Source organism: Talpa occidentalis, unplaced genomic scaffold, assembly GCF_014898055.3.
Source record: "Talpa occidentalis isolate TD23 unplaced genomic scaffold, MPIMG_talOcc4v2.1 talOcc4.13, whole genome shotgun sequence".
Taxonomy (NCBI): domain Eukaryota; kingdom Metazoa; phylum Chordata; class Mammalia; order Eulipotyphla; family Talpidae; genus Talpa; species Talpa occidentalis.
In genome coordinates, this window is record NW_023601322.1 from 46,870,726 (window position 1) to 46,894,776 (window position 24,051).

General features: G+C 36.6%; 1 protein-coding gene across 8 annotated transcripts in view; it reads left to right on the forward strand.

Annotated features, from left to right (window-relative positions):
• The window catches only part of ARHGAP28 (Rho GTPase activating protein 28), a 202,747-nt gene that overhangs the window by 140,161 nt on the left and 38,535 nt on the right, over positions 1–24,051 (forward strand). For all 8 annotated transcript variants that reach the window (XM_054694201.1, XM_037508819.2, XM_054694200.1 and 5 more), the window contains 2 exons: positions 14,513–14,605; positions 21,352–21,444. In XM_054694201.1, coding sequence (XP_054550176.1) covers positions 14,513–14,605; positions 21,352–21,444 — 186 coding nt within the window. The remainder of the gene's footprint in view (positions 1–14,512; positions 14,606–21,351; positions 21,445–24,051) is intronic.

Sequence of the window (24,051 nt, forward strand, 5' to 3'; positions counted from 1 at the left end):
TAGAGACTACTGAAGCATAGTATAGCACAAAATTTTACAAATTTGTAAGTTAAGTGATAATTCCTTATCTACTTCAACACTAGCAGTCTCCCTCAACACTAAATGTAGTCCCTTGGTTGTTGAAGTTGAAATGGAGCTTTGTCAATGGAGCAAGTCTTTGTGGATGGGATACACAGAGCCTTTCCTTAAATCTTAGTAGAGGTTTAATGGAAACTCAAGGGACAAGTAAAGGAATTTTGGGTAAGTGGGCTCAAGTATTAAAGCAGGCTAAGGCAGTTTGTTTTAAATGGGGGTGTGATAGGAGAATGAGTAGTGTGGCCTTTATGTTCAAATAAATCACAGTGTTCAAAAGTGGAAGAGAGCAGCATTACTTAAATGGAAGAGAAAATGATTCAAAAACTATAAAGGAAGCACTACATGTTTTTGAGAAATGGCCTGTGCCAATTCCAGCTTAGCCTTAGCAGTTCTATGTCCACAACTTTACTTCGAGACTCAGAATCGTGTTTTCCTAGTTCTATGTATGTTTTACTGTTAGCTCTCTTATTCATTGCATCAATGCAATGTTGGATTGAAATAATTGAAAAATTTTCTGCAACAAATGTTTGTTATATATTTCTCTGAAAGGGTCTTATATTAGGTTCTGTGCGATAGTATTCTTAGAACTTTGCGGGTGAGTAGTATACCGGAAAAAAAAAAAGACACTTGATATTCTGCTGTTGTTAAAAATAAAGTTGCCTGGGGTAAGTTAGTTACTCATTCTGATTTTAGGCTTTTCACCTGTTTAATTATAATATCAATAATGATATAAATTAGCACCTCAAAGATCTTGGGTAGAAAACATAGTTGAAGAGAATCACAAATTTGAGTTAGTTTAGATTGTGTGTCATATCTTCTCTTAGGTATATTAATCACACTAAGTAGTTGCCAGGGTAGCTCACATATATTTAGTTAACCTTTGCATTTGTCCTAATGATGTCCCAAAATAGCACAACCCTGTAGAACTTTCTACATTAATGGAAATGATCATTTTCTGTGCTGTCTAATCTGGTATCCTCCAGCCATTTGTGACACTAGCACTTGATATGTAGCTTAGTGTGAGTATGGAACTGAATTTTAATTTAATTTTAATTGATTTAAATCTAAATTGTCACATGTGGCTTATCGGTAATATATTGAACAGCTCAGTTGTTCAATAAAAAATACTATAATTGTAGGATTTTCTGTATGTAATGACACATCTGAGGTAAGCACAGTTTGAGTTCTTTGCTGTTTGAACTTTCATTCTTGTTGAAACCTGTGTCTTTCTGGATTTTGATGTTTTCTACAGCTATAATTGAGTCACGGTGTCTCTCACAACTTGAGGCAGGGGTCCCATCAGTAGGTGTCCTGGCCAAGATGCCAATCAAAGAAAAGGTTTTTCTTGCAGGTTTCAACCCCCTGGGTCATTGTTTGGTTATCTCCTAAGAACCTGACCTGCATACTTCCTTTCTCACTTCTTCCAATTACTTCAGACTAAAGATTTTATTCTTCCTTTCCATACTATAAAATAGCTTCTCCTGAATCCTCTGGTTACTCAAGAAAATGCATGACTGTTCTCTGTAGACTTCCTAAAATTCTGGGCCTGTAGTGAAATAGAAACAGGGAAACAAAGTCCTTTTCATGTTCCTACTTCTTTCACATAGACCCTGAAGGGAAACATTAACAAGGCACTTTACACTTTGGGGATTTCAGCATAAAAAGAAAGGAAGACTCTTACTTTGCTGTAATACATAGTTGCAATAAACTGATTCTTATTTAACTTCAGAAAAAGTAGAGAGAGAGCCAAGGAGAGATTTCCCATCTGTGGTGAGAGTGAAGAGTGATAGGCATGGGGGGACTCTTCCTCTTGCCCGCCTTTCTCGCCCCTTCCAGCCTTACTGTTGAAACTGTAGTTCTAGAGTGAATTGAGAATGAGGCCTGAGGCAAGGAAAGTGGTCATAGGTGGAAGAAAGACCATATATTCTAGGGAGTAGAGATTTTGTACTATTCTGAGAAATGGGGCCTCTGAAAGTCAGCCTGGTATTGTATATGCTGCTTAAAAATTTGAATTGTTCTTTAAAATGTTAAAAAGCTGGCCTCCCAGGTGGCGCAGCAGTTGAGCGCTGGATTAGCAAAGTTGCCCGCATCCTCTGCAGCGCTGGTTCGATCCCTGGCCACTGGCTGAGGGTACCACATGGCGTGCAGACCTCTCCTGCCACCCGCTGCTCCCCTCAGCAGTGTACTTCAGTCAGTCTACCTGTTCTGTTACCCACTCTGTCTCTGGTGAATCCTTTCACCCCCCCACCTCTGGCCTGTACCCCAGCTCTTGTATGCATAAATAAGTAAATCTTAAAAAAAAAAGTTAAAAAGCCATATAAAGCTAGCCTTTAAAAAATATATATATATATTTATATAAGGCCAAATAGCCATCTTCACTGATTCCACCCCCCCACCGCCCCTAAAAATTGCAGCTTCTGCTTCTGAGGTAGAGAGACTTGGGAGTTTCTTAGGAATATACCTAAACTGTTCAGTTTCCTATTTGAATTTGTCATCCTAAACACCAATTCTTCCTTCCTGCTCTCTCTTTAAGAGTCTCTTTGTGGTTGCTCTTTGCTTTCCTTTCCATCTCCTTCCTCCTCTGTCCCTCCTCTTGCTTCTCCTCCTCTTCCTCCTTATTTTTCCTTTATCTCTCCCCTTACCCATATCCCCTCCTGTCTTTATTTTTCTCTTTGGCATCATTTACCTACATTAATAGGATAATTACCTAGAATTTTCCATTGCACTGTCTTAATAAAGATTTGACATTGAGTTTCAAAAGGTGATTTTGCATTAATCTTAATCCAACTCAAGTACCTAGTGAAGATATAAATCCAATAATTCAAAAGGTGTATATATATATATATATATATATATATAATACTAGTTATTTCCTTAATTTTTTGCACTTAGAATCCCATGACTAATATCATTTTCCTTCAAAAATTTGAAAGTTCATTATCTTTTCTCATGTACCATTGCTGAGGGGGAAGTACAATGTCTATATCAATCTCATTCCTTTATCTACACTGTGGAAAATTTTTGAATTTTTTTTAATCATTTTTATTTATTTATACAAGCACTGGATATAGTCAGAAGCGCGGGAGGATGAGAGAATTCACCAGAGCCAGAGCGGGGAGCAGAACAGGCAGAAGGACCGAAGTACACTGCTGAGGGGAGCAGCGGGCGGCAGGAGAGGTCTGCACGCCATGTGGGACCCTCCTCCGGTGGCCAGGAGCAGCCGGGGATCGAACCGGCACTGAAGAGGTTGCGGGCAGCTTCGCAACCCAGCGCTCAACCGCTATGCCACCGGGGAGGCCCTGAATTTTATTTTTATCATTGGAATCTTTAAATTTTATTGGTTCTTCCTGGCTAGAATATTTATCTTGGTTGCTGCTAAGTAAGCTCTCTCATTCTGAGATCCCATTATTCTTCAAGTCCAAATTTCTTCTAACATTTAAAACAAGTGTATATTCCCTCTGTCTTATCACTTATCTCCTTCTTGGACTCCTCAAAATGACTATTGCATTATTTGCATTGAATCTCTGTTCTTTCATATTTTTCAAGTTTTGTCTGTGGCATGTTTGCTCTGCCTTCTTGGATATCTCTCACTTTCAATTTTTATATCTATAATTTGTCCATAAGTTTATTAATTCTTCTACCTGTCATTAATTTTTAAAACCTGAGTCAGGGCCTCCCCTGGTGGTGCAGGCAGTTGAGCGCAGTGCTGTGAAGCTGTCCACAGCCTCTGTAGTGCCGGTTCGATCCTGGCCAGCCAGCGAGGGTCCCACATGGCTCAACAGACCTCTCCTGTCACTCCCATGCTCCCCTCAGCAGTGTATTTTTTTTTAAAGATTTATTTATTTATGCAAGCACTGGGTACAGGCAGAAGTGCAGGAGGGTGAGGGAATTCACCAGAGCCAGAGTGGAGAGCAGAACAGGCAGAACGATGAAGTACACTGCTGAGGGGAGCAGCGGGCGGTAGGAGAGGTCTGCGTGCCATGTGGGACCCTCGCCCAGCGGCCAGGGATCGAACTGGCACTGCAGAGGCTGTGGGCAGCTTCGCAACCCAGTGCTCAGCCGCTGCACCACCGGGGAGGCCCTCAACAGTATATTTTGTCAGTCTGCCTGTTCTGTTCCTAGCGCTGTCTCTGGTGAATCCTCTCACCCTCCTGCGAATCTGGCCTGTACCCCGGTTCTTGTATAAATAAATAAATAAATCTTTAAAAAATAAAAATAAAAAAATCAAACCTGAGTCATATTGTTAATTTACTGAAGTATCTCCTATCTGATTTCCCCTATATTTTAACAATCTAGTCTTGTTTCCTGGTTGCAATAGCCTCTCAGTCCTCTGAAGGTACTAACTAATTAAACCTTAAATTACAAGGTTTTCTTCTTTTCTTTGAATTATTTGTCATGTTTACTTTTAGCTTTTTGTTTTTCACTTTCATTGCATTTTTTAACTGATCTTGATCCTGTGAGTTTATTTATATTGTTAGTGGAGAACTATATTGATTGGTTGATTAGTATAGGTAATGATGTTATATTTCCAATGCAGTTATGTAAACCTCCTTGCTCCCCAATTTTGTTTGTGTGTGTGTGTGTGTGTGTGTGTGTGTGTGTGTGTGTGTGTGTGTGTGTGAACAGGAACCTGAACCTGTGTGAGTGGTAAAGCTTGTCACACTTCACTTTAAGATACAGAAATATGGTATCAGTGAAAATAAACAAGTCCTGAGTAATCATAATTCACTTCCCTTTAGGCAGACCTAACTTTACCTTTTTATACTCCTGTTCCTATCTTTTTAGAAGACCCCTATGAAGTACTACCCAGTTCTATTTCTCTTCATGACCATAACACTCACATTAGGACAGTCATTGCATCCCTCCTCTCCCATAAACACACCCCCACCTCAAGGCTGCTGGTCACTCTGTCAGCAAAAGGATCCATCTTGGGTTTTATCCTGGAATCACTTGCAGCTACTGGCTTATGATAAGTATTAGAAGGAGGAAAGTTCTCCTGGCCTCATTGTTCAGAAAAAACATTCTTTAATTACCTGGGTCATTGTCTTCTGAGCTGAGGGATGCCTTCCTGCGTTTTCTGTTTTCATTCTGGCTCTCTGCTTTTTCTGGATTAGCATTTGCTTCTATATATATTTTCTTGTACCTTTTTTCAAACTAACTCTGTTCTTATCAAACAGTTCTTGCTTGCATTTGTCATCCATTAACATATAAAAATTTCTGTTCTGCCAATGGAAATGCTCAGTGATTTCTACATCTATTCTTTGAAAAAGGTATCTCAACATTTTTAATTTGGAGAGGAGAAGAAAAAGTGGTATGTGAATTTGCTATCTTGATCCAATTTTTTATGCCAGTTCTTATGCCAGTATTTTTTCATTTCCAAAAAAGGTAGTTTTTCCTTATTAAAGTAATACATACTCTTTACTGGAAACTTTGAAAATATGGACAACATTGGTGAAAAATAACTATTTCCATGTACCCAAATAAAATTGTATGATCACATAAGGTATGTAATAAATTCATTTTTTAAAGGAGTTTTAGCCTTTGTTTTAGTAGTACCATTAGGCACTAAATCACAAATATTAAATCAACCTCTAGATACAAAATACAAGATTGACAGTACTGTTCGTCATGAGCAGAATTTTAGTGCCCCAAAATCTTTTCCAGTATTCAGAACATTTGAGTCAGATTGTTCCTTTCAGACATGTAATTGAGCAAAATAGTCAATCTAATTTATTTCCAATTTATAATTGATAATTAACAGTGGGACTAACTTTTAATTGTACAGACTAGTCTATTTAAAAAAATATGATTATATCTCTTACATGTACATTTATCACTTATATTTTGTAAACCTGAGAACTCATGAGCTATATAAATATGGTTTTGTTTTTCTCTCTTCAAGAGAAAGCTTAGGGTAGGTGTTCCTTTTCTAATTATTAATCCAGCTTCCTTCTTTCTATTCTGACTTTCACATGTGACCTTCAATCATTTACTTATACATTGACTTGGCTACTTCAGGCACCATATCCATGTTCCTGATATCTCCTAGAACTTGTGTAAACTGACTCTTTCTACTTCTGACCTTAGTTTCCTGGAACTCTTATTTGGTAGCACTCCATTTACTTTTCATTACCTGGAAATATTATATGGTCATCCTTAGCTGCAAAAAGAGCCTGGGAAGTCAGCATTTTTATAGTTGGAGACAAAAGTTACTGAAAAAAAAATCAGGATTCTATTAAGGAGACAGGTAACTCGTCTAATTTCATTCTTTTGTCTATTTTGTTGATTTTTTTTTTCAAAGAACCAGATTTTAGTTTCATTGATCTTTTAGTCTGACTTTTTAAAATTTCTATTTCATTTATTTCTGCTCTGATTTTTATTATTTCCTCACTTCTACTAGCTTTGGCTTTATTTGTCCTTTCTGTAGTTCCTTTAAGTATAAGCTTAGATTATTTATTTGAGCTCTTTCTTGTTTCTTAATATGGATCTGTATTGTTATGTACTTCGTTCTTAATACTGCTTTTGCTGCATCCCATAGGTTATGGTAATTCATGTCTTCAATTTCATTTATCTCCAGGCATTTTTAAATTTCTTTGTTGTTTTCTTCATTAACTCAATAGTTATCCAGTAGTATTTTGTTCAGTACTCATGATCTATTGACACTAAAAGTGACCCAGTATGTTGTCTGATCTTGAGAATGTTCTGTGTATATTTGAGAAGAATGTTTTCTGAACTTCTCAGTGATACAATACTCTACAAATGTCTAATATGCCCATGTGGTCCAATTACTCATTTAATGCTTTAGTTTCCTCGTTGATTTTCTGTCTGTCTGATCATTGATATGAGTGGGGTGTTAAATTCCCCTATGCCTCTTGTGTTGTTACTAATGCCTATTTTCAGATTTTACAAAAGTTGACATATATTTTGATGCCCCTTTATTTGGTGCATATATATTGTTGAGTGGTATGTCTTTCTGATATTTTCATCCCTTAATCATTATATAATGTCTATACCTGTTTCTTATTACCATTTTTAGCTTAAAGTCTATTTTATGTGATATAAATATAGCTGTCTCTTTATTTTGGAGGGCTCTCATTTGCTTACAGGATTGTTTTCCAACCCTTTGCTTTGAGCCTGTAATAATTATCTTTGAAGTTTGAATTATCTATGAGTCTCCTGGAGGTATCATAAGATGGGTTTTGTTTTCTGATTCAATCAGCTACTCTGTGCCTTTTGGTGAATTCAGTCCATATCCATTTAAGATAGTACTTGATTTATGAGGGTCTGCTGGTGTCATTTTGTCTTGAGTTTTCTAGTTCTATGTATTTCCTTGTTTATGTTTTTGTGGATTTTCTTCTCTCCAATTTAGGTAGGAGTGCTCATTTCAATATTTCCTGAAGACAGGATCTAGTGTTTACAAACTCATTCAACATTTCTTTGTCTGGGAAGGACTTTATTTCTTCCTAATATCTGAGGGAGAGTATTCAGCATATGGTATCCTTGACTGGCAATTTTCATCTTTAAACATTTTGATGAAAACCTAATGGGAGTATTTTTATAGTTTTTCCCTTTCGCTACCTTCAATTTTTTTTTTTTTTGTCTTGAATTCTTGGAAATTTCATGATGTTTGTCTTGGTTTTAGATCTTATTGCATTTAAGTAAGAACGTGTTCTTTTCCCTTCATGGACTTGTATTTTAGCTCCTTACTCAGGTTTGTGATGTTTTCCTCTCTTGTTTCTTGAACATATTCTCTGTTCCTTTCTCACTCTTTTCACCTGAAATGTCCATTATTCTTATGCTGCCTTTCTTAATGGATTTGCATAGTTCATGAAGTTTTTCTTCATGATTTTTTATTCTTCTGTCTCTTCTTCCACCTGGGACCTTTGTGCATTATTATCTTCAAGGTCACTGATTTTATTTTTCATTTTGGCATATTTCTCCATGGATTTTTTCAAAAATTTCCCCCTCTATTAGTTATTTTCCAACCTGTATCTCTGTTGTGGTATATTTTTTTCTATTTTATGTTAATTAAATTTATTTTTGAGGTCATTCACTTATTTTTCTGCGTTTTCCATTTCTTTGAATTTCTTTATCATGGCAGTTTAAACTCTGTATATGATAGGAGTATAAAATCTTCAAAGTCTTTTTGTTTGGTTTCCAGAAAGCTGTTCTCTCCTTATGATTTCCTTGAGGTCTCATGGTGCCATATGTTGTATTTTTCTGTCTGCCCATTTTGCTGCTTTTCATTTCCATATAGTTCCATTTTAGTTTCTGTAATAGTTAACTTAGATATTTGCAGTACTTTATTTCCATCAGGTGGCACTATGGTAGTGTTGTTTTTTTAACCTTTTCCCCAGCTTTATATGATTTTAGATGTTTGGCCTTTTTGGGTACCTGTAAATATGGAGACCTGATCTAGCATCTGCTGAATTAGGGGGTTGGGGGGGTCATTTACTGATAGGATTTTGTGGGTTGGGGAAAGACTCACTCATGCAGTACCATTGCTAATATCTCTCGTCTCTGGTATTCCTGACCTGAGTCTCTGCAGTCAGTGCAATCTACCAGGCCAGTACCAGTACTGAGGGAAAGTACTGCCCAGTGCAGTCTTTGTCTTTTCACTGATGACCCTGCCTGCTGGGTGCACCCTCGCCCCTCCCCCTTATCTCCCCTCAATCAAGTATGTATGCCTTCACTCAGTACAATTCTTCCCTCCCCAAGGAATGCTGGCCAAATGGCAGCCTGCAGTTTGTATGGGAGCTGTCCATCAGATCATCATCTACAATGATTAAAAACAACCATACTGTAATGACAGCCACAGCTGGATATCAGAATTTAAGAGTTGGTTGACAGCTAAATGTTTACCCTGTTAGCCTAGCACATAATGGTAAAGCTACCCTACATGGTAGCTTACAATATTAATTTAATTCTCATCATAAGAAATATTGGGACATTGCAGCTATTTTCTAAATGTAAATATCTTGTATGAAGTAGCAATATAGCAGAAATGGGTGGCAATATGTAGGAAAAGTGCAGTATCTAGTATAAGCCATACAATACACTTTATTAGAAGCTACCTGGTCTGTTTTAATACAGAGTTTCAAAAAGTGCAACTCAAAGTTCTTAACTGCCAGTGCAGCTTTCTGAATAAAGCAGACTTTGTTTTTGTGAGATGAATCCCATGTCATAATCTGTACCACTTTGTATGAATGAGTATGGGTCCTTTTATTTATTAAAGTGGTGTGCTCTGAGATATGGAAGAAAGTAGGTTTGAAGATATAGAAGGGAAACATCTGATTTCACTTGAATTAATGGCAGCAGAATATTTATAGTGAGAGACTTTGTTGTACTCCAATTTCCTTTCCTTTAGCTCTTCTCTCCCTTCATAGCAGAGGAAAAGGGATTATTTGCTGTTCTGAGGATAACCTCTTTGAGCTGATCATGATGATGGTGGTGGTGGTGGTGTTGATGGTTCATTTCTATGTACTATATTTTCATTGTGTATGTATACTTTGCAAGAGACACTCTGTCTGGATCTTGTACTTACCCTAATACAGGTTAGTTCTTGGTCACTTCCAAAATGCTGCTGAAGGTTTTGGATGTGGGCAGTTTGGTTCTGGTTGCCCTTCTAGTAGCTTAGGTCTGGAGGTAGAGTGGGGTCAGCTGGGGCCGTAGGCAGATTTGTCTCTAATCCCCCAATTTCATTATATTTATCCTAAGAATGTTAATTCTATCAAGTCAGAGGTCTGTATTTCCTGTTGAGTTGAAAACAGATGTCCTTTAGTGTCAGATGTTCCCTCAGTACAGGAGTCTTACACACCTTACTTCTGAGGACACTGAATCCTAGGATTTGTTCCTCACACAAATCCTGTTCCCCCTCATAGGAGCTATTACCTCTTCCTTCAGCCAGAAGAAGGGAAATCAATGTAGACACTGGAGTCTTTTCAAGTGCTGGAATTCTTTGACCTTTTTATACAGATGTCTCAGTTCCTCCTCTTCACCCCACAGGTGATGGAGGAATTCCTGCCCTAGAGTTGCTAGGATGATCAAACACATGGCACACACAACTCTAGACAGATGAGATCAATAGCAGTTTATTAGTCACGTATTCTCACAGCGGGGAAGGAGGTCACCACATAGGGCCATATTTGGACTGCACTTGGGAACAGAGGGAACAACCAGGCTCTGTGGAAGACAGGCTTTGTAGTATGAAGAAGGAAAGGTGCCTCCTGGTTCCCACGGGAGGATGTGATTGTCTTATTTAAGGGTTTCTATGTACTAAACCTTTTATTCAGAGATCAGCAAGAGCTATGGCAGGTCTCTTAAATAAGGAGAATTATTTGTCTGGGGGACCTTATCTGAAGCAGCAGAACTTGAACTCATAATTAGGTCACTCCTGGTCCTCCTTACTTGACCAGATGTCAAATTGCATATAGTACTGAGCCTTATTTTAGGTGTGAAGCCACACTGACACTCCCACCCTCATCGCAGATTCCCATGATTGGTCTGGGCTTATGTTATTTCTTTTCTCCTTTTCCTCTATCCCTTTTATTTCAGTTCCTTGGAGGTGTTACCCTTTTTAAGGGTTTATCAAGAGGTAAGTGTGGTAGACTTCTCACAGAGAAGGAAGAAAACACTTAAATTTTACTCCTAACTCTCTGAACTGGTCATCAATTTATAGAATGAGAAAGCATTCTATTTTCTCAAACAGGACCTTGAGAGCTGGAATAACAGAATGACTACAGAGAATAGTAACAGTATTAATTCGAATAATCACATATATTTAGAAAAATTGTATCTTCTTAGCTGGTTGTATCCTTTCATTGTTTGCTCAAAGAATAAAATGGACAAAGAATAAAAATGGAAAGGAGTATCTCTGGCTACTAAATAGTCATCTTTAAAAACTTAAATCCTGTACTTGTGAGTATCCAACACTTTTGGTTCCTAAATTGGTTTCCTTCAGAAATTTATAGACATTTATCTGTTTACTCTTTCATACAGTATTGATATTGACATGTCAGATGCCTCTTTAAATACTATTTAAATTTATATATTAATATATATATTATAAAACATGTATATGAAACTTCTTTCTTCTCATCATGATCAACTTTTAAATTTGTTTCTGAAAAACTATTCATTTCATTTCAGTTCTGAACATCCTCTTTGCATTATTTTTATGCCACAATGAAATAAATTTATTTATTAATTGAATAAGCGGAAAAATAATGTGCAAAAAAGTATGAAAAATAACAATTCTCTTACTTTGCTCTCATTTAATGGAAATTGTTAAGCACAAAAATGATCTGTTTTTCCAAATCTTAGTATTTTTATCTTCCACAGTTTCTTTAAGTCTTCACTAGATATGGGTCATTTTGGACAGTTTGTAGTAGAATAAGCTCCTGCCTTTTTTTGTTAAAAAAGCAGTATTTAGTGAGTACCACTGACATTTTTGTTTAATTTATGCTTTTTAAAAATAGTATAATTTTTTATTTATTGACATAAAAACACTGTATGTGGTTCAGAGATATAGGTTCACACCTCTGTGTTACCACACTACTTTCACCGCTACAACACACATATTCCTCCACCATAGTGCATTGCTTCTTTCCATTATTTCTTTTCTCTTTTTTCTGGCCTCTCTTTCATTGCTTGGAATAAACTCTTGCGTCTCTTAACTTGTCTTATATTTCAATATTTTTGTCCTGTTTGTTGTAAACTAGGAAATTTTGTCTAAATTATTTTGTAGAGCCCTTCTTCTAAGTTTTGTCATGAGTGATTATAATTCAGTCCTCACCATTTTTTTTATTTCAACTATGATATTGTTAATTTTTAAGAACTCTTTTTTTTGCAAAGAACTGGGGTTTAGCCCAGAGGTGTGGGGATGAGAGGATTCACCAGAGTGGGGAGCAGAACAGGTAGATTTACTGAAACACACTGCTGAGAGGAGCAGCAGGTGAGATGGGAGATGTCTGCTGTGCCATATATGGGTTGGCTCCCTTAGCTCCCGGTCGGGGATCAAACTCAGGCCGTAAAGGTGATAGCACAGAGACTTAACCCATAGGCCACTTGGGAGGTCCTAATTCTTAATAACTCTTACTTTTATACTGATTTCTCCTTTATTCTTATAATTAGTCCTGATTTATAATTGCAATAACCTTTCAAATTTCTAAAGTTATCAGATCACTGTAAGCCTTCTCTCAAATTTCTGTTTTTTCTAGAATGTTTATCACTGTCCTTTTTTTTTTCAGGATTTTTGATTTTTTCCCTGAATGACTTTTTCATGTTGATTTTGTCCGATGACTGATGATCCTTAGTGATTGACTTATATTTATTAGCAAACTGGATTAATTAATGACTTAAGATATGCCATTGCTGTGTATTTGTCATTATATGTATTTTTTTTCCTGACTCTTTCTTGAATAAAAGGGAGAAATTTGGATCCTGTGTAAATTGATAAAAGTATGTCAACAGTATATGAATGGAAGTTAATAGCACGCATTCATGAATGTGCAAAGATATACACACAAACACACACACACACACATCACACACCTTTAATGCCAAAGGGAATGTGGTGAATGAATTCATGTCTTTCTGTTTAAGACAAACCTGAGGTTTTCCTTTTATTTTTCTATCCCTGTTTTCTGTGAAAATCTAGAATGGCATGCTTTGGTCCAACTCTTACCATGTACCTTGAAGATCTTCCTAAGGAAAATATCTCACTTCATTTCGAGTGCTTTTCTAGTATTCATACATAGCTACTGCCTGCTTTTCAGTATACAGGGGGGCTGTTGGAAGGCCTGACTGGCTTCTCTATTGAGTAAATGGTTTTTAATAATTGCAGGCCAGAGATGTGGGACAGTGAGAGGATTCAGCAGAGACACAGTGTGAAGCAGAACGGGGATTTACTAAAATACATTGCTAAGGGAAGCAGTGGGTGAGACAGGAGAGGTTGGATGTGCCATGTGGGTTAGTTCCCTGGCCAGGGTTCCAACTCAGACCATAGTGGTGATAGTGCAGAGAATTAACCTCTAGGCCACCAGAGAGGATCCTATCTGTTTGCTTTTGTGTTCTCAGTCCTTTATCAGCAAGGTTATCTTATGCTGTTCTTAGGCTGCTAACTTCTCCATAATTATGAAACAAAATTTTACTTTTTATTTTCCAAGAATTTCTAACAATTTCTGATTGGTTATTAGAACACTTGATTTCCAGTGCCATTTTGAATCTCTTCTTCTATAAATAGTTTTATAATTTTAAGACACTGGATTTGGTGCCTCTCAGTCCTCTCTTTTGGCCTACATTTTCTTGTACTATTTCTTTAGTATTGTTTCCACTTCAATATAGATATATTTTTCTCATTGATATAGTACATACAATTTGGGGGAAAATTAAAAATCATGAAAAATGAGATAAAATAATAATTTCTAAGGTCTGGTGAAAACTGTGTTTTCATTACTATCCAGTATGCTTAATTTTGCATAAATTAAGTTGCTTCATTACTGGAATGAAATAGTTGCATCTTATTTTGGGGGATGCCATTATATCAGAAATGCTTAAAATCTTAGAGCATATTCAAGAAGCTTACAGTATAGCTCAATATGATCAGAATATTCTTCAAATATCCTTCTCTCAAAATGAAAATCAGAGTTTTCCCAATAGTCAGTGAATGTGATGAAATTTTTGGTTTAGTCATATGTGTTCATGATATAATCAATTGAATAGATTTCCAGTTTGGTAATTAAAAAAACAACTATTCTTGCTATCAATTTATAAATCATTGTGAAATTACAGTCATAAAAAATTGATTATAAGGTGGCATCAGTAAGCTGCATGACTTAAACAATAGAAAAAATATTTTCCTTACAAAAATAAGAAACTAAGACTGGTGTGGCTGGTATCCCTAACATGGATCTACCAACTTCTTTATCTTTCCATTTTGTTCCACGAAGCATATGAGCTAACATTTATTATTTTCAGAATGTCTAGGCTTCACAGACATCCACATTCTGGAAGAAGCTAATTCCATGCACATTAACAATAAAACATTAGCTTTCCTGGGTTCTCTAGCAGGTAGGATTCTACTTTTGTTTCATTGGACATAACCATCACATGATCACCCTTGTTCTTTTTAGACACACAGCTTCTTGAAGCAAAATCATGATATTCATAAGTTAAAGAGGAACAGAAAAGTGAATGTTGGCAGGGAGTTAGCAGTGTCTGCTTTCCAGACCAATTTCTATTGTAGTGCAGGGCATTTATGGAAGATCAGTGTAATTATGGACAAATTGATGAATGCTATTATCATTGCACGGTTGTCATTGACTTTCTCTCCACATGTCTGTACATTTTGCAGATTATGGTGTAATGCATAATTGAATAAACAATCACATTGGGAAAGATAATCCTGGTTAAAAATGACTTCCTTTTCTCTCATTAGCCCAGTGATAGGTGTGACAACCATACTGCTCAGTTGGATGGCACCCAGGAGGAAAAAGAGCTGCCAGGAGTTATCAAAACAAGTGCTTCCTTGGTAAGTTAGAGTATGGTAAAAATGAAAGAAGAACTATTTCTTCAAGACAATTGTGCAAAACTTCAAAACAATGAACATCATTAAGATGACTGGACAACAGGCATCAGCATGCTATCTACCTTTAGCCGATTTGTAAAGAAAACATCCAGAAGCAAATGAGCCTAGGTTTAGTAGTTACCTGAACAAGCTGCATGCTTTTTAAAATCAGACCCATGCTCAGAAACGAAATGAGTGTAGGAATTTCTTTTGCACAGATTTAGTTCCTTTGTATTTTTGCTTTTATTTAAAAGCATCTTTATAGAAGTGTTAGTTCTATGGAACCACAGTTTTACCTAGTTGGAGCAGAGGAGTCCACAGATAGTCTGTTGTTTCCCCAGCACCAGGAGAGTATCAAACACTTTACTTCATCATTATTTTAACCCTAAGCCTTCAGTGTTTCCCTCTCACCCCCACTCCCCTGCCTTTGCCCAGAGCCAGAGTAGGGCAAAGTCAGACAAGCCTGGTAGGAATGACTTGCAACCAATAAAGGTGCTCTGTTTATAGACTGTTCCTTAGCCTTTTCTCACAACTGTGTTTTCTTTCTCTTGGTGAAATTCATATAGTTTCCCATTTATTTTTCAATATTCATAGTTCTTCCACTACCTTCCTCTCATATAGGAAAAAAAAGGCAAAATGATGCCTGAATCCCAATATGTTCTCCTATCCAAACTGTGATGGTGTTGGAGAGACTTACTTTGAAGTGGCATACATATAATGATTGAACCCTATTGTGGTTACTCTGCGTTTAGTCATTTTCCTTCTTAATCCTTTTACAGAATATCCATTTTCTTTCTTCCTTGGTGCTGTTTTGATGGAAAGGGAGATGGATTTTGGAATAGAACCCTTGTTATTCCTGGAAAATCTCTCTGATCACCTCTTCTGTGAATGTTGCTGTTATTCTTCTTTCCTATTTTTTTTTAATTTATGCTTTTTCTGTTCTACTAGGTTTTAGGAAAGAGATGCTTGGTCATCAGACTTACCTATCTCATTTTATGCCATGATAATAATCTCTATTATTTACAGAAATAGTACAAACTCTCTTTAAATAATGAAATAACCCACAATCTGCTCCTTCCTGGTGTTTCCAGCCTTTATTTCCCTTGACCTTACCACATAAATTCTTAACTTTTGAAAACAAATAGATTTTCTCTTTTAAGAATATACCTTTAGTTTGTCAGTGGTAAATTTTTGTTCAGTCTCTCTTATCTTTTAAAATCAACAAAATATTTGAACAGACACTTACCAAAGAAATCAGGGATTTCAAATAGCTCATGAAAAGGTGCTTGATATCGCTAGTGATTATGGAGTTGCAAATAAAGCCACAATGAGCTATGGCCAAAATTAAGCAAACTTACTATACCACTGGGCCAAGGATGTCAGTCAACTGGGACTTTCATACAGTGTTGGTAGCAATGTAAACTCATTCATCCACTTTGGAAAATAATTAGACAACTTCTTCAAATGTTAAGTGTAGACCTACATAGACCCATCTGTTTCACTCAGATAATAAATATTCATATAAGGTCTTATTCAAAAATATTTAAAGCATGATAGCTCCAGTATTGAACTAAGAACAGCCCAGTATTGTCTAAAAGGAAAAGGATCAACAAACTGTAGTACATCTATGTAGTAGAATACTACTCAACACTAAAAAAGCAATGGGCCATTGATACACACAGGTGAATCTCAGAATAATTATGCCATATGAAAGAAGGCAGAGCCCCCCCAAAATATTCAACTTACATAAAATTATAGAAAATGTAATAATAAGGGAAGGAATATCAGTGATTGCCTGGAAACTGAGAGGAAATGAGGAGGAGAGGAAATCAATACTGGTAGGGAATATGAAGACATTTTGGGGAGTGCTAACTTTGTTAATTGTCTTGACTGTGGTGATGGTTTCACAGGCCTAAATATTTGTCAAAACTCATCAAACTCTACTTTATACTCTTTAAATATGTGAGTTAATTGTGTATAAGATAGATCTCAATAAACCCGTTAAAAAGAAAGTCTATATGATTTCATTAAAGTCCGACATGTTTATTGTGCAGTAAGCTACTTACAATAAAGGACTAGTCTACATATGCGTTACATGTTGTTGATCTTTGACTCTCAATCCAAATGCCTAAATTGTTTTTCAAAAAACAATCCAAACTACAGCCACCACAAACCTCTACAAATCATTTCTTATACACCTAAAAGAAGTAATTTTTCCTCATGTGCAGTTGAGATAATGAATTGTTCATTCAAGGTATTAGTTTATTCAGAAGGCAAAGTAGTTTCTGATTGTTTTCAATGTCTTGAGTGAAAATCAAATAGCTACACTTGTTATTGATTCATAATTTCCTGCAAAATACAATCATACCATCTGTTAAAAATTATCAGTTACATCTGTGTTTGTTTCATAGAAGAGAAATGCTAAGGAAACTTGGTTTAAACAAGTGGGAATATGTTTTAATATAATGGGCAGATCAAGCTGGTACAACTGCACTACTATGCAGTGCCAACCTTAGCATGAACTTCTGACTTTTCTTTTTGTGCTGCCATTGTAATATGTGAATTTAATCTTTACACTTACAAGATAGTTAATGCATTGTGGGCGCCATGTTGATGTTTCTGTTAAGAATGTGCCAACTGATTGTCCGTGCAAGGAAAAATCTTATCTCTCCTGGAAAACCTGGACAGTAGACTTTCTCTTCTCTTTCATTCACTGGCCATTCCATTTTTAGTATGACATTATTTTTGTTTTATTTCTTTCTCATTTTAGTTGCCTGAATCCCATCCAATTAGAAATAAGGTGTTTTTGTTTCTTTGTTTGCTCTATGCAATATTTTTGAAATATAAATTTATTTTGAGCTTCACAAGGATCTGCCCTTTATTTCATTCATCATGGTAACTATTCAGTGAGTCCTTTTTAAATTGTTTTCTTTCTTGATTCTGGACATTGCCCTCTGCTATGTCTTAACTTATTTTTCTCCCCATTTTCAGTGTCCCACTCTTCTAGATCACATATTATATAGTTGTTGCTTCGCTTTAAGTGGATTTCAGTATCTCCTAAATTTTCCCTCGTTTGTCTATTTGCCCTGTGTTCTGTATTCCAGATTTCTAATTTTTTTCTTGGTTATGATTGTATTATTTTTAGCTTGTTCTTAGTCTTTCTGTAAATATCAGAAAACACTCTTATTTCTTTCTTTTTTTTTTTTTAAGATTTATTTATTTATTCATACAAGCAGTCAGAAGCGCGGGAGGGTGAAAGAATTCACCAGAGCCAGAGCAGGGAGCAGAGCAGGCAGAAGGACCTAAGTACACTGCTGAGGGGAGCAGCGGGCGGCAGGAGAGGTCTGCGCCATGCGGGACCCTCCTCCGGTAGCCGGGGGGCAGCCGGGATCGAACCAGAGCCACAGAGGCTTCAGGCAGCTTCGCAACCCAGCGCTCAACCGCTGTGCCACTGGGGAGGCCCAACACTCTAATTTCTCAAGAACAACTTTTTTCTCTTGGATTTACCTGTTATGTAGCCATAGGTTCTTGATTCATAGTAACAGCAACTCTTAAAATTACTATGATGATAAAAATTAAATTATTCCTAAGGAATTGAATTATTTTTATACTTTTTTTTGAAGTGTAATTTATAGACAATAAATGCATGCATTTTAGATGCATAACTCACTTACTTTTAACAAATGACTTCACTGATGTAACCACAGTCAGTCAAAATATAGAACAATCCTTCCTTCAACACAGAAGTTTCTCTCAGGTCCTTTCCCGTTAGCTGTACTCCCACTTCCACAGAGACAAGCCCTGTTGTGATCACCTTTACTTATCATGTGTAAGTTTCACTTATCATGTATAAGTGGAATTTTAAATACGCACTTTTGTACCTGGCTTCTTTCACTCATAATAATGGTTTTTAGATTCATCCATTTGTTGCACATATTAGAAGTTTGAATCTCTTATTATGAATAATCCATTGCATAATTATACTGCTTTTAGTATATTCACCTAATGATTGATATTTTGATTGTTTCCAGTTGGGCTGTTTTGAACAGTGTCACCACAAACACTAATGTAATAGAAAGATGTGTATTCTCATTTCTCTTAGATAAAGATACAGCATAATTCAAGTTCTCGGCAGACACAGCCCTGTCATCCAAGTTTTTAAAGTTAGCAAAGGATAATTTAATAGGTAAATAGTGGGTATGGTGTGGCAACCAAAAATGAAGGGAGAATTTCTTTACCTCTAAAACATAAACAATATTGTAAACGAGCATTACCTCAATGTAAAAAAAAATCATTTCTATCCTTAAAAAAAGCACCTATGAACAGAAACAACAGCTACAAAAACTAATTTTTAATGTGTTTACTAAGTGGAGGATGTTGTTAACGAAAACTTCGTCTTTGCGGATGAGCTCATGCAAAAATAAAGTGGATTACTATATAAATATTTTTTCAGTATTTTCCAAATCAACTAAAATATAAATACTTAGGTTTTTTTCAGTTATTTTTCAAATGTTAACATTATGTGTGGAACACTCAGCTTTTGGAATGTGCAGCACTAAGTGATGCACACAGTTAAGTGTGTGGCGTAAGCAGCATCTGCTGAGGAAAGGGCACACCTCCCAAAGCGTGGCAGCAAGTGTCCTCAGGTTTTAGGTTTTTCTTCCGCTGCAGGGAGAGCTTCTGACCATAACTGTGGATCCTGAATGGTAATCCGATCCATATCCCCAGTCCCTTCTCTGTTCCCCGGTACATCTGAATGTTATAGCATCAGAGTCCACCAATGACTCCATTGAAGGAAATGCAGGGGAGAAAACACTCTACATGGCAGAAGATATCACAATTGCAAGTAAAACCACAACTTTCAGGTGCTCCAAAGTTGTCTAGAGGCGTAGAGCAGAACTTGACTTATTTTTTGAATGATTGGTGTAGAAATTGATGTATGTTTCCTCTGCAATGGAGTTGATAAATTTTCCCCAAAATTGCTGATTGTGTGTTGTAAGTGGGAAGTACTTATGATGTGTTGAGGGGGCAGGTAGGTTAATAAACACTCTCCCCAAATGCAAAACCAATGAAGGGGATGAGGAACTCTCCAGGCAAAGCTGATTTCATTTTACATTCTGTCATGCCTTTTACTGTGGCTTCCTGTTCCCTCTCCCTTAGAATCCACTATTCACACCAACAACTCACCTATCCCAGGAAGTTAATTAATTTTATTTAGATTCCATTTTGGAGAATTTATCCTAGTGTGATATTTAGGGACTACCTACATGTTTAAAGGAAGAGAGTCCATTTTACTCCAAACATTCTTCATTATTTTCCTGCACTATGTACATTCCATATTATTTGCTTTTCTCTTCCCTATTTAGACATTTCCTTTTACAGTGTTTTAAGTAGTTTTTTTTTTAACTTGGCCAAACCAATTCCACTTTCTTTTTTATCTATAAATTTCTTAATTTCCTTCCTTTTTTTTGAGATAACATTGGTTTACAAAACTATATATTTTGGAGGAATAGAATTACATCTCTTCAGATATATGTTACCACATTCCAACCCTTCAACCCACCAAGGCACCCCATAGTCCTCCACCACAGTCCATTGGATCCCTTCCACAGTTGGTCTACTACAGAATTCTTTGCAGATTTCTAGTTCTGTTAAAAATCTATTCCTTTAAAAATATACATTTTTTTTGTATTTGGAGTGGGAGTGGAAGTAGGTGATTGTCAGTATGTCACCTTCAATTTCTTGTATTAATTCTTGTGTTTTATTTTTTCCTACAAGTTTTTTCTTCATCTTATACTCTCTTTAGTGGAAAATTTAGAAAATGTGGTCAAGCAAGATGAATTACAACTTTTTAAGACAAAATAATGTATTTCTCATAAAATATACTCAATTTTGTAATAAGATTCCTTCAGCAAAGGGAAGAATATTTATGCCTTACACGTCAGTAAAACCATTATACACTAAAGCAAAATTCTCTTAGTGACAAAATAAGTTGATACTATTGCTACTGAATTCTAATTACTACAAAGATCTGTATAGAATATGTTTAAAAATAATTGAAAGTTAATTTTGTTTTTGGCTGCATGTAATAGAAAATTAGGAGTTGTTTTTGTTCACATGAAGAAGAAACTGAGTGAGGTGTCCAAATCTGACAGCACAGACACATGATGCTCCTCAGCAAGGATCCAGCCATTTGCTATGCTGTCTCTTCCAGCCCCCTCTGTAGCCATCATCCTTATTTGTACAAAATGCTTGACAACTCAAGGCTGTCATCTCTGAACCTGTTATGGGCATATATACTCTGATCTTATTCTTTTTGTTCAGGAAAGCCTTAGATTTTCTTCGTGCACTCTTGGTAAAATTACACTTACATCTCTTTGGCCACAATTGTCACACAATCACTCTTAACTAAAAAGGAGCAGGGAAAGCAAGTTCTTTGGTTTAACACCTAATCCCTGAATAAAAGCAAAATATTGTTAAGGAAAATGGAGTTTGTGGCAGGAAATAGAGGCCAGTGTCTGTCAGAGGGCCTGGCATGTGGGTGACCCACAGTAGTGATCTCTGAAGGGCTGTATGCAGCACCTCTGCCCAGGGACTCATAACCTCTATATATTGCCACATATATCTAAATATGTTCATATTATAGATTGCAGAAGTGCAACAGAAAGCATTTGCCTGAATAAGAATGGTGCTTTCATTTCTTCATTTAGGCAGATGATGCTTCTCTCAACAGTACTACCCTCTCAGATGGGTCCCAGGATGAAGAAGGGAGTTTTGCAGTTTCCAGGAGTGAGGGCTCCATGGTAAGTCATTGCATGCCAAGGCAATTGCATGTCAGGGTAAAATTGCAAGGTCAAGGCAAGGAGAAACAATTTCTTCACAATAGATAAGAAAAATTTGAACTAAGATTGTAAGGCAACCAGTGCTGTCGCAGCTAGCTAAAAAGGAGACTTAGAGCTGAGGGATGAATAGATCTCAGTAAAACAGGACTCTATAACTAATACACTACATTCAGAATCCAAAGGATGCTTGTTACGTGTATCAAATACATAGAAATTTGTTAACTTTGGTCCTCTTGACTAAGTTCTTATGGATGACCTGCATTTAACCTGCAGGATAAATGAAAAACCTCTTATTCTGATAGTAAAGGTGCTCTGCTATTGTCTGTAGTCCCTGCCTTAGTTATTAGGACTTACCCAAACATGGACAGATTCACTTGATTAAAGTTGAGTAACAGAACTTGTGTCTTTGTCAAAAGTGCTCATAATTCCTCATGCCGCACCTCCAGTGGGAGACCCCCCTTGGTGTCTCTGTGTAAGTGATCTGGCATGGGTGATATGCTAGACAACAGGAAGCAAGAGACCTTCTTAAAGGAGGTAGTGGCTTTCCTATGGCCAGTTAATAGAAGGAAACAGAGAACACATTAGACAGCAGATGGAGTGGACACATTCATATATGTTCCTCAGGGACAGTTTGTCTACTTTGAGATACAGGATAGTTGACATATACATGCATGACACAAGTCCAGGATATCCCCACTGTTCAGGGTGGTTATGTTATTAGCACCATATATCATAGACTTTTCTGTTGTATTTTCAAGTTTTTCATTATGGTTGTTTTATTTTGTGGTACAGTGATGTTGTAGACACATAGAATAATGTGAATGACTTATCAATTAGTAACTTAGCAATGGCAATACAGGTTATGGCATAGATGAGCTGAGGGTTATCCACAATGTCTGACCTACTTACTAACTTCCCACAAGAAAGCCCCCAGAGGGCCTCCCCTGGTGGCGCAGCGGTTGAGCGCTGGGCTACGAAGCTGCCTGCAGCCTCTGCAGCGCTGGTTCGATCCCCGGCTGCTGGGCGAGGATTCCACATGGTGCGCAGACCTTTCCTGCCGCCTGCTGCTCCCCTCAGCAGTGTACTTCGTCAGTCTGCCAGTTCTGTTCCCCACTCTGGCTCTGGTGAATTCTCTCACCTTCCTGCGCTTTTGACTGTACCCATTGCTTGTGTAAATAAATAAATAAAATAAATCTTTAAAAAAAAAAAAGCCCCCAGAAAAATTTGCATTACAAAAATCAGGCACTCATTCACTATCTAGACTGGCAAGGGGCCAGTTAACCCAATTTACCAGATGGATTCACCTTATAGATTAAGAAATTGACATTTAGTAGGTTTCAGCATCCAAACCAATGGTTTCAATCCCTAAATCAATGTCTCTCATTTTCAGGAGTGTTTCTCACATAGGTGAATTATTTCAATGTTTGATTCTCCCTCATTGGTGAATTATTTCAGTGTTTGATAAAGCATTTCTTTGTTCAAAAACTCAAGAAATCACTGAAAATTTGTCCACATCTTTTTAAGGGTTTGAATGTATTGGTTATCTTTATTCTGAAGTGTTAGTTTTTGGAACCACCAAAAATGCAACTGACTATGAGCTGTATGTCCCTAAACTTTTTTTTTTGCCCTTTCATTCTTCTATCAATTACAATGAACACCTATGTTTTAATAATTGGCCATATATTTATATACTGTTTACACAATAAGAAGTGTGTCATCTCCTTTGAGATAAAATAGGGAGGAAAAAACACACACACACACACAGAAGGCCTAGAATTAAAATTTCCTTCTGCAGTTTTTAGCAGGATTGAAATATTGTTCATGAAATAAATATTTGGTTATTGCTAAATAAATATGAGTATAAAAGAGACAGCACTGGACTCTGGGGGAAGATAGAACAGGCTCTGTTGTGAGTAACAAATAAAAGATTCTTGACAAAGTAACAGGTTTTCACCCTCACATGTATTCACAGATGATAATTCCCACATTACAATTTGTATTGGTAGAATTTGTGTGTAAATTTTTTTTACTAATGCGCATCTAATTTGAGGAGTAAGTCACTTTGCAGAGTTCTTCAGAGGATAGATATGCAACAGATAAGATTACAGGGAAGTGTTTTGTTTTGGCAGGTCTCAGTGAAGACAATAGCACATAAGAGGAAAAACTGAGTGAGAAAACAAAATTAAATTTTTAGTAGTTATTGCCACTCTATTTTGCAATGAAGGAATATGTTGATATATTAACAGTAGCTCATGTAGTATTCACCATGGACGAAATATTGTTCTGTGTGGTTTATACAGAATAAGTTATTGAAAATTTATAATACCTCTTCAAGTATCTTTTATTATCATCTTCATTTTATAGTTTAGGAGACTAAACAATAGAGAGTTCTAGTAGCTTGCTCAAAGTTACACAGAAAGTAGCTAAACCAGGATGAGAATCCAGTCTAGTTAAAAAATCCCTGTCATTAACTCTCTAACTGTGTCATCACTTAGAGTTTAAGCCAAAATGTATTACCAACTGCATCAAAAATAATATATACTGGGCCTCCCAGGTGGCGCATTGGGT